At 35.4% G+C, this 17586-nt stretch overlaps 1 protein-coding gene across 1 annotated transcript; it reads right to left on the reverse strand.

Annotated features, from left to right (window-relative positions):
- Positions 1–5720: 5720 nt before the first annotated feature.
- On the reverse strand, positions 5721–10230 carry LOC142549004 (DNA repair protein recA homolog 1, chloroplastic-like). The gene is made up of 13 exons (XM_075657711.1): positions 9843–10230; positions 8739–8830; positions 8524–8599; positions 7952–8014; positions 7664–7793; positions 7450–7535; positions 7225–7350; positions 6984–7088; positions 6836–6892; positions 6600–6662; positions 6447–6523; positions 6292–6364; positions 5721–5998 (listed from the first exon to the last, which is right to left on the reverse strand). Exons 1-13 carry the CDS (start codon positions 10068–10070, stop codon positions 5894–5896), a joined length of 1281 nt encoding a protein of 426 aa, XP_075513826.1. The 5' UTR covers positions 10071–10230; the 3' UTR covers positions 5721–5893.
- Positions 10231–17586: the final 7356 nt, after the last annotated feature.

Consider the following 17586-nt stretch of genomic DNA (forward strand, 5'->3'; position numbering starts at 1 on the left):
GGCAGCGATATGCATTGCTGTCATGTTATCACAATACAAAGTGGCTGGTTCTGTAATAGACACACCCATCCCTTGAAGCAATCCAGTAACCCATACAATCTCACAAGAAGTAGTAGCCATTGCCCTATACTCAGCTTCCGCGGATGATCTTGAAACCGTGCTTTGTTTCTTAGTCTTCCAGGACACCAATGAATCTCCTAGCTTCACACAATAGCCTGTGAGAGATCTCCGAGACACAGGGCAGGCAGCCCGGTCGGAAATCACAATATGCAGATAGGGACAAGTCACTATGAGCAGACAACAAGATACCTAAACCGGGTGTGGACTTCAAGTAGCGCACAACTCTAATAGCAGCTTCCATGTGTGATTTCTTAGGTGCATGTAAGAATTGACTGAGATTCTGCACCACATAGCAGAGATCTGGTCTAGTGATAGTAAGGTATATCAACTTGCCCACAATCCTTTTATAATATTGGGATCTAACAGTAAAGAATCGACAGCAGCCAGTGAAGCCTCTTGTTGAATAACCGAATCAAGTTCATGACTTGTAAGCCTAAGGTTTTGCTCCATAGGTGTTGTACACGGCTTGGCACCACTCAAACCCATTTCTGAAATCAGTTCTAGTGCATACTTTCGTTGACATATGTAGATTCCTTCATTAGACCTGGCAATCTCAATACCTAAAAAATATCTTAATGGACCTAAATCCTTGAGATGTATTCTGGAATGAAGAAACAGCTTCAGCTCTTTGATAGAGTAATCACTATCACCAGTTATTATGATGTCATCGACATACACAAGTAACAACACTATGCAATCAGCGGTTCGTTTAATGAATAAGGAATGATCATGTTGTGACTGAACACATCCTGCATCCTTCATAATGCTAGAAAACTTATGATTCCATTGTCTTGAAGCCTGTTTCAGCCCATATAAGGACTTCTTCAACAAGCAAACCTTGGACTCCCCCTGTCTTCTATAACCCAATGGCATGTCCATGTATACCTCTTCATCTAAATCTCCTTGTAGGAAAGCATTTGTCACGTCCATTTGATGTAAGTTCCAACCTCTAATGGCTGCTAGGCTCAACATACACCGAATTGTCACAATCTTGGCTGTGGGTGAAAATGTGTCATGGTAATCAACTCCGTGTTGTTGTGTATATCCCTTTGCCACAAGCCTCGCCTTGAATCTATCCACGGTTCCATCAGCTTTATATTTAATTTTGTACACCCACTTACATCCTATCGGCTTCTTCTTGGCAGGGAGATTAACAATAGCCCATGTATCATTTGATTCGAGGGCTGCAAGTTCCAAATCCATAGCCTCTTTCCATCTAGGATCAGTTATTGCTTCATGATAGTATTGTGGTTCTTTTTCAGAAGAAATTGAAGCCAAAAAACTTTGATAAGCTGGATGAAATCTTGAATATGTGAGGAAATTTGAAATAGGATAATTGGACTTGGCTAAATGACTATGGGGCAAGATTGGACATGTATAGTCTTTTGTCCAAATAGGTGGTGTTGTACGTCTAGTCGATCGTCGAGGAATTGAAGAAATTGGCTCAGGAACAGCAGGTTGACATGGCAAAGCAAGGTCATGCTCGACAATGGGATTGTATGGAAAAGGCGAGCACTGCTGTTCAGATTTGAAACACCACATCTCGAGAAAAAAATATTCTATTGTTATGTAGGTTGAGCAACTTATATCCCTTTTGTGTGTTTGAATATCCCAAGAATACACATGATGATGCTCTAGCAAACAGTTTGTGAGGGATAGTCAAGTTTGTAGCATAACACAAACAACCAAACACTCGTAGGTGATTAAATGAAGGAATTTTATGAAATAAGAATTCATGAGGCGTTTTGTTTCCTAAATAGGGAGTAGGAGTGCGGTTGATCAAATATACCGCTGTCAAAACACAATCACCCCAATACTTCAATGGAACAGATGACTGAAATCTCAAGGCCCTAGCTATGTTTAAGATGTGTCTATGCTTTCTTTCCACAACACCATTTTGTTGTGGTGTATATGCAAGAACTTTGATGTATTATGCCAAGAGATTGAAACCGTTTAAAAAAATCAGATGCATTGTCGGTACGAATAATTTTGACCGAGATGCTAAATTGATTTCGGATGAGCACAAAGAAATTTTTCAGGATGTGTAGGACATCTAGTTTAGAATGCATTAAGAAAACCCAAGTTCCTCTAGAAAAATTATCAACTATGGTAAGAAAATATCTCTCCCCATTGTACGTTTCCGTCTTGAAGGGTCCCCAAATATCAAGGTGCAATAATTCAAAAGAACACGAAGTTTTAGAGGTGCTTGTACATGGGAAACAAAGACGAGTTTGTTTTGATTGTGGACATATAGAGCAATGAGGTATAGAATCACATGAAGATATAAAAGACAAGAGTTTCATCCTAGCAACAGATATATGACCCAAGCGTTGGTGCCAAAGTGAACTACTCAATGAGGAACAAACTATTGTATCATCAACAGTCAACGTATTACAATGAAACTTAGAACTAGAGGTAGGAACATCAGGTAAGGAAGAAAAACCAGAGTGTGAATTGCTTGTATCATCCAAGTGATAAAGTCCATTCCATTCTCTACCAATCCTCATTATCTGTCCAGTCTTGAGGTCTTGAAAAACACAAAAGTGGGGGTAAAATGTAATATAGCAGTTGTGTTCTTTGGTGAGTTTAGAAATAGAAAGCAGGTTGAAGCGAAAATCTGGTATTTGCAAAACTTTGTTGAGTATGATTGAATCTGAAAGAGCTATAGAACCTGCTTCACTAATAGAAATCTTACTGCCATTTGGCAATCCAACTGTCCCAGAGGATTTAGCTATGGACTTAGAATTTTGCAAGACCAACGAATCTCCTACCATATGCTCATTTGCACCGGTATCTATTATCCAAGGAGCTTTGGTAGAATGAGATAATGATAATGAGTCCTTCTTCCCTGTACCTGCCATATTTGCCATAGGTTCATGAGGAGTTTCTGCATCACACTTTCCAAGCAGCTTTAAAATCTCAGCATACTGAGCCTGACTGAAAATTGGAGTATCTTGAGCCGCTGCTGTTGATGTGCTGACTGAATCACGCTCAACCACATTCGCTTCAAATTGTGGCTTTCTGTTCTTCATCATTTTCTGAGGAACAAATTTACCTTGAGGCTTGAACATTTTATGGCCTGGGGGATATCCATTAAGCCGATAACAAGTGGCTCTAGTATGGCCATTCCAATTACAATAGTCACATTTGAGAAATTCTTTCTGCTGTGATTCTCTTCGATTTTGATTAGAAAAAAATACCGTAGCTGGTGTCTCTACAGAGATGATAGCACGATGAGATTCTTCTTGGGAGATTATTGAAAATGCTTGTCCCACAGTCGGTAAAGGAGTCATCATAAGAATTTGGCTTCGGATTTGAGAATAACTCTCATTTAATCCCATCAGAAACTGAAGTAATCTCTGTTGTTGATCATGTTCAATATATTTCCGAGCTTTCGCACATTCACAAGAAGGAAGAGTTACCAAAGAGGAATATTCATCCCACAGTTGTTTTAATTTGCAAAAAAATACTGAGATTGTACTATCTCCCTGTGTGATTCTTCCAATTTCTCGATGTAGAGTGAAGATCCGCGATCCATTCACTTAATCAAATTGCTCTTTTAAGTCAGACCATACAACAGATGCTTCAGTAGCATATACAATGCCTCGAAATATATCTTTACAAACCGTATTGTAGATCCAGGACAGAACCAGGGCATTACACCTCTCCCATTGTTGTGCTGTGAGAGATCCAGAGGCTGGATGCTTACAGGTGCCGTCTATGAATCCAATTTTATTCTTCGCACGCAGTGCAATTAACATCGCGCGACTCCACACTCCATAGTTCTCAGTACCTATCAACTTATCAGTAACTAAATTCATACCTGGGGTGTCCGAGGGATGAAGAAATAGCGGATCGTTGAAATTGGAATTCATCGCCATTTCAAATTGAATCTCCTCTGCACTATTCAACCGGGAAGCCAGCGGAGAGAAAATTTCCGAATTCAATCTCAAGTGAATTCAGAATTGCGCTGATCACTCATCGACTTCGGTGCTCTGATACCATGTTGAAGTCTGTAAAACTGGAGGGAAATATCTGAATCAATTATTTTCTTATACACACGTTTGTACACTGATGCCCTTTTATACACAATTGTTTTTGTCTCTGTTCGTAGAAAGGAGGCCGACGCCCAAAAATCATCCGAGGTTCATGAGTGAGTTAGGAATGGTATAAATTTAGGGATGTAAACAATCCAAACCAAACCAAACAATATCAGGCTTGAGCTTGGTTCGTTTAGGATTGTTTAAGGCTCGAGCTCGATTCGAGCTTCTATTATCAGGCTCGAGCTCGGTTTGTATTGAAATTACTAAGCTCGAAAAAAGCTCGAGCTCGTAAAGCATAGAATTGAGCTCGAGTTTGAGCTTGATTTGAGCTTATTAAAAATTAAATATATCTATGAACTAATTTTAAATCAGACATAAAAATATAAATTCATTAATAAATAATCAAAACGACAAAAAGAACAACTAAAAAAACATAAACTCATTATATTATTGAACATCCTAAAATAATACATTCAACATCCAGATAACAAATATTCGTCATACACTGATATCACCATATAAATAACATTGCAATAATTTCACTCCTTTAATACTCCATTCGCTGTGTTCCAAATAAATTTTATTTTTTTTAATCAATATAAATTCATTATATTTAATTTAATATAATATTTTAGGATAATAATTTTTAAAGTTACTCAACGTGTATATGACTTGGTGATGTAAATTTTTTGGGGAAAAAGAATAAGTTGATGTATTTCTGTTAATTTATTATGTTTTAAAGAACATTTTAGTATAATGATATGCAAGTAAGATAAAAAATATAATTGTGACTATGTGGTGTAAATTAATCTTTTTTTCAAACATTTTTTGTGTTAATTCCTTTCATTAACATTAGTACTAATATTTTTAATTTGTCAACTCAACAAATGAGCCAAGTTCGAGCTGACGAGCCACCTAAACAAATCGAGCTCGAACTTGCGAGCATATTATCAAACATGTTTGCGAGCTCACGAGCCTAATATCTTAGGCTTGAGCTTGTTTTTATTAAATTTTCGAGCTCGAAATCAAGCTTGAAGTTTGACTTGATATGATTAACAAACGAACTCAAACAAGCTTTTTAGCGAGCCGAACTTCGAATAAATCGCAAACGATTTAATTCATTTACATCCCTAGATATAATCTTGTGAGGTATCTTCGAACTGTTCAGCTCTTTTTTGTTCGTACAACTTTCATATTTCACGTTTTATGAATAAATTTATGCATGAATATTTTGAATTTTTTATTAAAGAAAAATATATCGGGCAGCTTTTCTGCACAATGTTTTAAATCAGTAGAATGAAACGGTGGAATTATAGTATAGTAACTTGAAAATTTAAAATTTACAGTTTCATATTTGAATTAACATAGGTAACAACACACAAGTACAAGAACAACCATTTGAAAAACAAATTTGTCTTTCCACAATTCGAGGAATCTTTGTTCACGATCCACGGATATAGATTTAATATGTTTAAATAAAATTCCTAGCTATTTTCAAGCAAGTTCATCCACAAGCAAGTCGCATTCCATGGGTATAGATGAACATCAGCCAAAACGATGGAAACGGTGGGATTCCATGAAAACCTTCCCAGGTCGTTTTGCTTGAAGAATGTGTACATTTATACCCAAACCAAGAATTTAGACTACCAACTAATGTTCAAATAATATTTCTCGTCCATTGAACATTTGTAACCGATCTTCTGAGAGAAACCTTGCACAAGATGGAAAACTCACAACATTTCTTGGTGTATATCTTCATCTCCGGATTGTGGAAGCGAGAACTTCATGTAAGAGTCCACTCGACCAACTCCTTCAGCCACTGCAGCTCTAACTTTCTGCAGGTATGCGAATTGTAGTTATTCTTCTGGGTTCCATAGAAATAGAAAAAAAAGGGCTTAACTCATGGGAGTAACAATGTAAACTTTGTGATCTGTTTGTGTAAGATATCATTGAAATTCACTAAGTTCCTTTGTGCTGGTTTGCAGACTGAAGCCGATTAAATTTGTTAAACCATTGTGAAAGTTGGTGAAGGAAAATTTTTTTTGTCCTAAAAACAAATGTAGAGAGCAGTACCCTAAGTCCATAAGCAAGATTCAAGCTGTAGAACTACCAAACAGAGTGTGGTTACCTTCTCTATCTCTTCAGACAAAAGAGGATTTTCTTTAAGGTGCTGTAATGCTCTGTCTCTTCCTTGTCCCAATCTATATTCAATAGCCAAGTATGTTAAACATGCACTCAACAATTATCTAATTTTTTTCAACCAAAAGATATTACAGAGCAAACCTCTGATCTCCATAGCTATACCACGCACCCTTTTTTAAGACAACATCCGTCATTTCACCACAATCCAATATGCAACCCTGAATGGCAGGTATAAAAATCTTGGGAGCAAGAAAAAACCAGGGTAGAAACAACAAACTAAATTTTCATACTCACCAGCTTGCTGACTCCCTCTCCAAATATAATTTCAAACTCAGCTTGCTTGTATGGCCTTGAAACCTGTTGTAGAAAACATTAGGTGAAACCAAGATACGTAGCATTGGTGTAAACATACACTAAAAAAGACATTACTCAGAAGTCCACACCATGAATGTCTCTACTCAGGCAGCACATTCAAGAAAGAAATAAATGGCAGCCAGGAATATACATTCATGTGGTTTTGTGGCACTGACCTTACTCTTTTGAACTCTTACACGAACTTTAACTCCAACATCTTCATCTCCTTTGACCTAGAATAAATAAATCTTTTACGACTAAACCCTAACTCTTTAGAGTAGAAAAGTTGTGATATATTATTAAATTGTGTGGTTTTGGGCTTACAGACTTTATCTTCCCGGTAGGGCGTATCTCAAGTCGAACAGATGCAAAGAACTTCAAAGCAATACCACCACTAGTGACTTCAGGATTTCCATAAAAGACACCTATCTGGTTTGAGGAAGGATATCACCAGAATTCAGATGAATAGTTACCATAAGTTTCATGCACAGCACATTTCATACAAAAGAGACCAGACAATTGCTCTAATATTAGAAGCAAATAACAGTTCTTTGATCAAACATACCTTGTGTCTTATTTGATTCAAGAATACAAGTGTGCACCCAGCTTTAGAAGCATTGCCAGACATCTTACGCAATGCTTGGCTCATAAGTCGAGCTTGCAAGCCCATTTGTTGCATTCCGATTTCACCCTAAGCGAACAATATAGCACAAACAATATCAATGTTCTAGGAAAAAACCACTAGCTTAGAATACCGAATTTATAGAATAATACAACTTAAGCAACTTACTTCGATTTCAGCCCGTGGAGTTAGTGCTGAGACTGAATCAATGCAAATGAGATCAACAGCACCAGATCTACACATTCGGTCAGCAACTGACACAGAAACCACATAAACCAGAAGCATATGTAGTAGTACTATATGATTGTGGCTCAGAAAAAAAAAGGTCATTACAAAAAACTGTAATTCATGTCTTGACAACTTAACAAGGAAATAAATTTACTCTCTAGTGCCATTTCTCCATTATCAGGCTGGCAAACAATCAAATTTTCTACATCAACTCCCAAAGCTTTTGAGTATGTTGGATCAAATGCATGCTCAGCGTCAACTAGCATGGCATTTCCACCAAGACTCTGTATAACACTCAGAAATTTCAGATTGTTTATATACTGCATCGTGGGCAAAAACCAGGACACAAACGCTATCAACAAATTTTAAAATGTGTTGCATTATATATGATGGATCGTGAATTGCAAATAGCCGGCATAAGTAAAACAAACACATACTAAACCTGGACTTCTGCGATTGCATGGAGTGCTAATGTAGTCTTTCCACTACTTTCTGGTCCATATATCTGACAAAAACAAAGGTTAAAATTTGTTGAGTGTTAAACTGCATGTATTATGCCAAGATTTTCAGTGCCAAAGTTGAAAGACTGATCAATGTACATTTAGAGAGGAAAATTTATCAAGCTTTTTCCCCAAATCCTCGGGCTTAATTCTCTCCAACCATTCAAGTTTTGCCATAGTTACAAGGTGACACTGTCTTAGGGTTGATACCCTCCCACACTGGGCTTAACTTCAGAAACTGAAATCTTGACTACTACCGTAGTGTATTTAGCCATAAACATCTTGTGTCAAACCAAATTGACCATACTGCATGCCTTCATCGAAACCTCGATCAAAATTTTGAATCCCGAAAAACAAATTTCAGCAAACAATTTTGGCATGTAAAATGTTTCCGAAAGAACATGTTCCATAGGTAAAATCCAAATGGATTTCAAGAAATAAGTCCAAAACATAGTAATATAGGAGCTAAGCTAAAGAATATGGAGGATATGGACAAAGCAAAACAAGCCAATACCTCCACAATTCTTCCTCTGGGTAGGCCACCGCCTAGAGCAAAGTCCAGCGTCAAGCAGCCACTGGGAAAAGTTTCACTACACAAGGAAAAGGGCATGCAAATAGCAAAAATCCATACAGAGTGATGTAAGACATTTGGACGCGTCTTCATATGCATGCACATTGGGGTAGAGTCAGATTCAGTATAGTTAATTGTCATTCATGAAAAACACCTACACCAGAGCTCCCCCAGCACTTCCCAGCCTCGTAACGCTTCCTTTCCCAAAAGAGCTATTTATGTCGTTCATAACCGCATCAAGCGCTTTTTGCTGTCCAAAGAATATAAGCTTGTCAGTAACAGTAAAAAGTACAAAAATATTATAGGATTATCTTTGTGCATATCCCCTGTTTGCTAGGTCCAACAAAACTACTAGTTTACCACCCAGGTCAGCAGCGTAGAATCGATTTTCAATTTCAAGTACAAATATCCCCTGTTTGCTTTGGTGATATAAAATACGGAATCTCATATCTTCACATTTATACTTCCATGGTTGTCCAGCATGATGGAACGATCTCCAGAGCCATGCTTAGCCCAGGTTGGTGGACTCAAAGGTCAGAGAGTAATTTTCTTATTCTATCAATGATCCTCTCACATTTGTTAACAAGATATCTCAACAATCAACATCATAAAAAAAAACCAATTAGATGATGGAAAATGTAGATATTAGTAGGAAAATGGAAAGCTGGCAAATTATATTAAACGTTATTTTTTTCAAAGTTTGAATTAAACTTGCTTTGTTCATTCTGCGTCACATCATATTTAACATTAGACTTCCAAAATTTTTAACTAAAACATTCTGTGTGTCATACAAGTTAGTATGATTTACAAATTAAATTTTGGTATTCCCAAAATTATGCTAATTAGCCAGGACAGGAGCGGCTTAATGTTACAGATCCTAATACTTCCACAATTAAGTTAACCAAAGAACTTATTCCAGTCAGATGTTTGTTTTTTGAAAGCTGTTCTAGTAACAAACGATTTCACAAGAAAAAGAAATAAAAAAACAAACAAAAGTACATCTTTTTAACGTTTGCCTGATTAAAAAAAACCTACGAAAAACCTTAGCTTAACAAAGATTTTTTAAGTCTATGATGTTTCGGCGCTTCCACTCTGCAATGCTTAAATGTTAAATATGCAATACAAACAAACTTCAATCATGGAACTAACATTTCGACGCCCCATTTGGCTCCCCCGTAATTAATTATACAGTGAGTGCAATAAACCAAATCAACTCGGAACATATAATCTTTCTTAACTTTAAAGGTGTTTGGGAATTATACCCGGTCAAGAAAACGAGAGTCGAAGTCATTTGCAAAGGCCCCGTTAATTTTCCCATCAAATTCCGCACGAACACGTATTCGCGTCGCCGAAAACTTCCGTCCCACGCGAAACGGAGGAGAGCCTTGAAATAAACCATGAACCGGAGGAGCATTTGAGAAGCTTGGTGAGCTATAGTTCTTGGATATGGAGGACGGATACTGGGTTTTTAACGAGCAAACCAAATCCATTGCCGAATTTATGTTGTATTAATATCGAACTGAGGATTAATAACATAGGAACGAACAATCAGGGCAACGGCAAGCAGCGGTGAAGGAAAAAAAAGCGCTTTGAGAAAGAGTTTCTTTCGTAGGTGAAAGCCCATCCCTCGAAGTGGTCCATACTAAAAAACAAATGGGTTTCTTTCTCTGACTCGAATTACATTTACGTATTTGTTGAAAATATTTTGACTTATCTGTTATTATTATAAATATATGAGTTTGAATTATGAATTTACATGTTTGTCTTTGTTTACATTTAATAATAATCATTAATACATGTTTGTTTGTTTTTCATCTTTCTTAATGTTTACATTTAATAATAATCATTAATAGATGTTTGTTTTTTTCATCTATTTACATGTATGTCCTTATTTTTATTTAATAATAATAATTAATACATGTTTGTTTGTTTTTCATCTATTAATTATTAGTGGAATTTAAAATATCTTTGTTTGTTTGTTTTTCATATATTAATTAATAGAATTTAAAATAAATTGAAGCCAATAATAATAAATATTTTGTTTGTTTGTTTTCTTCCAGCTATTAATGGTTTCTAAAATAAATTTAAAAAAATAAATTTTGCCACAATTTTTAACATTAGTTTAATAAAATCATTAATAAAACACTTAACTCAATCACACTATTTATTTTTTTATTTTTATTTTTATTTTTACTTTTAAATTTAAATTTAATTACTTTAATTTATATATTTACATCAAATTCATAAAAAAATCATTATTATAATGTTATACATTATAAAAATTGTTAATATTAAGAATGAGTAATAATGGAAAGACGAATGAGAGAGTGAGACTGAATAAAATTAAATTAGTAATAATATTAAGGTCATATAAAACATCTTTTTTTCATTTAGAATAGATATATTTTTAGACTACTTATATATCAACATAAATACGTGATTGAGAGAAAATGTTTGTATGTAAATGATTTTAATGCAAACATTTAAGTTATTTAGTCAATTTTCGATATATGATGCTAAATAAATATTACTAAATAATATATTATCTATTAATTAATTATTAATTAATATATTAAATATATGACTTTCATTTGTAAGTTTACTATTTTACCTTCTTTTTTTTTAGAATTTGTCATCTTCATGATGTTGTTTACGTCATTTTTTATGTCAGTTTAATATGATCATTAATAGTGAACTAAATAAATCAAACTAACTATTATTTTAATTTTAATTTAAATTTAATTACTTTAATTTATACACTAACATCAAATTCATAATGAAGAGAGTGAGACTGAATAAAATTAAATTAGTAATAAATATTAAGGTCATATAAATCATCTTTTTTCCATTTAGAATAGATATATTTTTAGACTACTTATATATCAACAGAGATACGTAATTGACAGAAAATTTTTATATGTAAATGATTTCAATGCAAACATTTAAGTTATTTAGTCAATTTTTGATATATGATAATAAATAAATATTACTAAATAATATATTATCTATTAATTAATTAATTTATTAAATATATGACTTTCATTTGTAAGTTTACTATTTTACCATTTTTTTGGTTTTAGAATTTGTCATATTCATGATGTTATTTACGTCATTTTTTATGTTAGTTTAATAGGATCATTATTACTGAACTTAACTCAATCAAATTAATTATTATTTTAATTTAAATTTAATTACTTAAATTTATACATTGCTGTCAAATTTATGAAAAATTTATACTATATTAATGATTGGTAATAATGAGAAGACGAAGGGAGATGAGTTGGATTGAATAAAAATAAATTATTAATAAATATTAAGGTCATATAAAACTTCTTTATCCCATTTAGAAGATATTTTCAGGCTTTTTATGTGTCAATAGAGATACGTGATTGCGATAAATGTTTGTATGTAAATGATTTCAAACACTCTTTTTAAGCTATTTAGTCAATTTTTTATATATGCTGCTAAATAAATATTACTAAATAATATGCTCCATTTGATCATTTTGTGTTCTTGCAATAAGAAGAGTTTTTTACCATAGCGTTAACATGTTTTATTGTTATAAGTCATTTGTATTGATCATGTTATGTTTGGATTGCTTATGTGATTTGTTTGTTTACCGAAAAAAATAGAAAACAAAACCACATATCCCACAAAAATGGTTATTTTTCAATTTTTTATTCTTGAGATATTTTGTTAATTTTTAAACACATAATGCATGTTTTCTGATTGCTTAGATTATTTAGTTTGAAGTGACTTAAAAATTATTAAAAATGATGAAATGTTTTTTTGTTTTTACCTTATGTCTCAGAATATCAAGAGATAACATTTTTTTATTTATTGGGGCAATTTTATTTCCAGACTTTTGTCTATAAATCGGTATTCAAAATTTTTACGACAGTATTATAATCTCAATTCAATTTTTTTAAATTTAGATTGATATTTGAATTTGAGTTTTTATGTGCTTGCTTATATTATTTTTGTAGCATTATTTATTGTGAAAATAATAGGTGGACTAAAAAAATTGGTGGATCTAGGAGTCATTTGATAGACAACAAACATGGATAAATTATTAAAAGAGATAATATCCATTAGATTTTTGACATGCTATTTTGTTCTAATTCAATGATTATGCTTGATTCTAAATCTTAATTGTATCTCAAGTTAATGTATGCTTTGTTGTTACCAGATATATTTTGTCAACGATCTAATATTTTTCTTCGGATTAAGAAAAATTGTGTGACTTCATATTATATTTTTACGACCATTTTTCTTAATTGTCTTATTAAAGGATTTTTTCATGATGATTTTGAGGCACTATTTTTTCCTTTTAAAAAGAAAGTAGTAGAATATCTATGAAAGAAAGACGTTAATAAGGTATCTTCTCTTTATTTTAAAAAAATATTGTAAAATTTATACAAATTGTGAATAATATGAGTTAGTATTTAATTTGAGAGTGATTTATACATTTTGTTGCTCGTATATACTTCAATTTATTTGTTATTGTACTAAATAAATTATTTTAAACTTTGAGTTATCATTTTTTCTTACTGAGGTTGTTTGTGTTATGAATTTTTTTATTTATTTGGTTAGTGTTGTTAGCAGTAATTGATTTTTCTGATATTCTATGACTTACCTTGTTGTTTATATGAAAATAGGTATGAGAGTACACCAATCAAAATCACGTATTTTGGGTCATCTGTTCTACGAAGAAGATAATAAATGGTTTCTGTGAATTATATAATTACTTGATTCTTCATACATATAGCCTACGAAATGCATCGAATTTTGAACAAAAAAGTTAAGACAAACATAGTGGATGAAAAAAACATGTTAAAAAAAAATAATGTTGCGTATTATTATGTCCTCATTTTTGTATGATATAATTCAAACACAATTTTTTTATAGATATTTGAAATTAGGTCTAACTAAGTAACATGAAACATATACATATATATGTGAATTATATATATATATATATATAAATCGTATTTAAAGCAAAATGTTAAGATCAAGAATGATATTTCAAATTTAAATTTCAACGAAGCACAATGAAGAATAAATTGAAGAATTGTATGTGTAAACTTTTAAGCGTTATATAGTGATTATGTTTCTACTTCATGGTTTGCGACATATGGATGTCGTATAAAATGTCAATATTTCTCAAAGTATAAAATTGTTTTTCAAAAAGAAAAAATTATTTATTCCGAAAAAGAAATACATTAAAAACAAACTGTGCATAATTCTCGTTATATTTATAATGGTATCAGAATAATTCTAAAGCTTTGTGGACCGTGCCGGGATTGATTTCCTACTTCCAGCTGATTGAGGGCCACACAGCCGTCAACCCTGCTGTGGATCTTGGGAGGAAGAGGTGGAACTGATTTCATCATGTCCCGTCTCAATAGCTCAGTGGTAGAGCAGTCAATGATTAACTGATTGGTCGTAGCCCAATCTAAGGTAAGGTTAGGTAGCGGAAATCCCTCATTTAGCGCTAAGAAAGTAGGAAGGGGTTTTCCAGCGATCTTGGGGCAGCCAGGACCAACGCTTAAACAACTGGGGCCAAGGCAAAGAAAGAGCCCGGAAATCAGCCCGAATCGGCTTACTAATGGAATGCCCTAATACGTTACAAAATTTCGCTTAGCTTATGTAGTCGTCGGCCTTCCTACACGCATGCGTCCGCTGTCTCAAAAGAGCATCAAATCCTGATCTTCACTCTTTCTCGATCCAAGACAAAAGGAAGAAAAATGGAAGTTTGGCACGACCAAAAGCGGGTGAACTCAGGGCTTCCCATTAAAGAGAAGCTTTAGAGAGTAGGGGAGAGAGTAATCCAACCATGCAGTAGCATACCAATGCAGATATCAGGGATGATACTCCATTTCAACTTGCCTTAAAGATAACTTCTTTGCTCATTCCCAAGACAGTAAAAGAAAAAGGTTGTCGAGGACTTCCGTTTGCAGTGGATAAGGGTTGCGTCCTTTGTCATTCAGTTGAGGAAGATATTCGGTTGGAATGCTACGCCCTCGTAAGGCCGCTCTGCTTGCTTATCACTCTCTAGAGTCCTTTTTTTTTTGTCCGTCAAATAGCTTGTCTCCGCACCTACACGCCTTCATCGCCGTTGTTTTTTGACCGGAAGACCGAGTGGACCCAGGGACGGAAGGTATAGGATTTGAAAAGCCGAAGGAAAGATAGATCTGAACTAAGACTAAACGAGTTTCATCTCTCTTGTATATAAGTTTTCGGACGGATCCTATTACTTTGGAATGGAGCGAAGGCGCACCACTTTAGTCAACTCGAAGGGGATATTTCCTATTCCCGGAATTAGCCATCCCCCCTAGGGGAATGAGACGAATAGCGCTTGACTTAGCAGCTGGCTTGCCAATCCACATCTGAGATTCTCATTCTCGAACTCTATGTGGATGATCTTATTGTCACAGATGTTGGCTCACTGCAGCTCCGCCTGAAACCTTGACTTATAAAATAAGGTCTTGCTTTGCTCTTCTGATTGAAGGCACTACGAATTCATAAGGTCAAAGTACTTCATGGCGTCGCAAAATTGCTTTGAGGGAGAAGGTATGGAATTCCAAGGTGAAAGAAATAAGACATTCCAAGAATCATATTCTTTTTGTCCTGAGATTATCAGCCGCCAACAGAACCAAAGGGATTATGATTCTTGTCCATAGACAAAGAACCAAAAAACCAAAGCTAAAACAGTTGAGTTCTTTCCAAAGGCCACCTTTGGATTCTTAAGTAGGGGGGCGAGGAGGAGCAGCCTTTGTTCTTGGGATTCGAAAGGACTTGTCAACTGATCCTAGAGCATTAGGTTAGGGAGCTGGACGATAATAGCTCATCTGCATTGCAAGCAGATTCTTACAATCCAGTCTATGAGAAGTCGGGGTCGGCTTTCTCAATTCAACTAGCAGACTAACTGTTTTTACATAAATGATAAGTAGTTGCGTTGCAAGCAATTCTCTCTGTCAGGCATACCCGATACTACAACAACATTCAACATAATGTTGTTTGTTGGAGTACTATACGGCCTTTTGTATATCCTTGGAAAGCAGCCCCTTTACTAGTAAGGGAAAACGCTTATTTGATGCTCGTATAAAATTCAATCAAGGTAGACACCATTCTAAATCGTTCCGTAGAAGCTGTTCCTAGGAAAGATTATGGTTCTCGGGTAGATCTTTTTTTTATCCATAGAAAAAAGAACTAGGCATATCTATTGTTTAAAATGAAAGGAAAGGCTCTTCCACTGAAGAAGACTGGCGCCTACTAAAATAAAGGGGAGTAAATGATGAAGACTCATTTCCTACCCTTATACAGAGGTATATCCCGGATATCCGCGAGCTCCCTTTCAATTACATCGAACCTTGTTGGCCGATAACTCGATGGGGAGACCTCTTTCTCTGTATCATACTCCATGCTAACTCGGTAGTCGACGCGGATCTTTCTCTTGCCATTTTCTTTTGACCAACTATGGACCAATCCGAATCGACCAATCGTACCGGCATGCCACTCGTTTTTTTTTGGCCGGGTCGAGATAACTTTCCCGGGGAACGACTAGGTAGGGTGGTCCTTCGCAGGATCATCCTCCTGGTACTGGATAAGGTTACAAGAAGCATGTATCTTATGGGCAAGTACGCGGCTAAACGATCGGACCAGACAGGCACAGGTAGTTTGACCGCCTTACCCGTCATTGAAACACAAGCCGGAGAAGAGATTGGGCGGTAGCAGGCAGGTCCGGGATGGGGACCAGAAATCGACGTGAAAGGGGGAAGCCAGAGACGATATTCATTAGTTGTGCCTCCCGGGTTCCAAGCCGAACCAAAGCAATCTATTTATCCGAACCAACTAGCGAGAATCCCTGCTACTAGCACTAAGACGAATTCCGTCTAGTAAGCCGATAGTTGAAAAAGATCGGCCTGAGGAGTAGTTCGGAGTCGGAGAAATCCGCGAGAGCCACCGCAGTATGGATAGCAGCCGTCACCCTAGCCGTAATGCGTCCTTCTTCAGGGGGCCGGACTGAAGACGTGAAGCTAGCAATCAAAGTGTTCATGCTCCAACCTACGCCAAAATGTCCAAGACTGAGGGGCGGAACAGGCAGCTAGATCGAACTCGTTCGCGTATTCCATTCGTTGGAAATGGAGCTAGTTTCACTCCCAATGAAGTGGTCGAGTGGAATTGAATTCCGCCCCCGCCAGCTATTGGAGAAGTTTGCAGATGCTCTGCCCTTTTTGCGTATCCTTCTTTGGTAGGTTTGTACTAGAAGAGGAAGTCGAGTCAGTCTTGCATTTCCACGAGCGCGATCTAGCAAACATGGCCATAGGGGGTGGATACCACTACTATCTGTAGAAAAATATCAGGTGTGAATCTACCGATCTATCTATCTATCGCAGAGTATGGTCCTTGGATGTGTGTGGGTCTAGGCAATATTCTGTTTGCATTAAACTTAAGGCTCTGAAGGCGGAACTAAAGAAACCGGGCAGGAACCCTCCATTCTGCCTGAAACTCGTCCTATAAATAGATCTAATTGCCGTCAAATTGAAATAAGGCCACCTTTTGATTGCAGCCAAGGCAAGAATGCCACACAATGAGGAGAGTGAAGCTAGCCCAGAAGAGAAGAAAGATGGTAGCGTAAAGTAGAAAATGACGTCGAAGAAAGACATAGATCACATGTCATTAGTCTGTCCTATTCACTGGCTCCAATAGATCAATTTTGTGCATTTTTAGTACATTGAGACATTGAGTCAGTTGCACTTTATTTCCTCGCACATTCAAAAGTGAGTTCATTTTCCTAGCTATTGGACTTTGATGGCCTTTCACCACAAGCGAAAACCTATCACGATTAAAATATTTTTCTTAAGAGTTATAGTTGATCATTGTCAAAAACTGAAAAATCATTCAACAACAAAACAAATAGTCGGAAAAATAATATTAACGGATAAAAACAATGTAAAAAACCGAAAAAATGTCGTGATAGAAAAACAAACTACGAGCATGTTA

This window comes from Primulina tabacum, chromosome 6 (assembly GCF_025594145.1).
Source record: "Primulina tabacum isolate GXHZ01 chromosome 6, ASM2559414v2, whole genome shotgun sequence".
In the NCBI taxonomy this organism is placed as follows: Eukaryota; Viridiplantae; Streptophyta; class Magnoliopsida; order Lamiales; family Gesneriaceae; genus Primulina; species Primulina tabacum.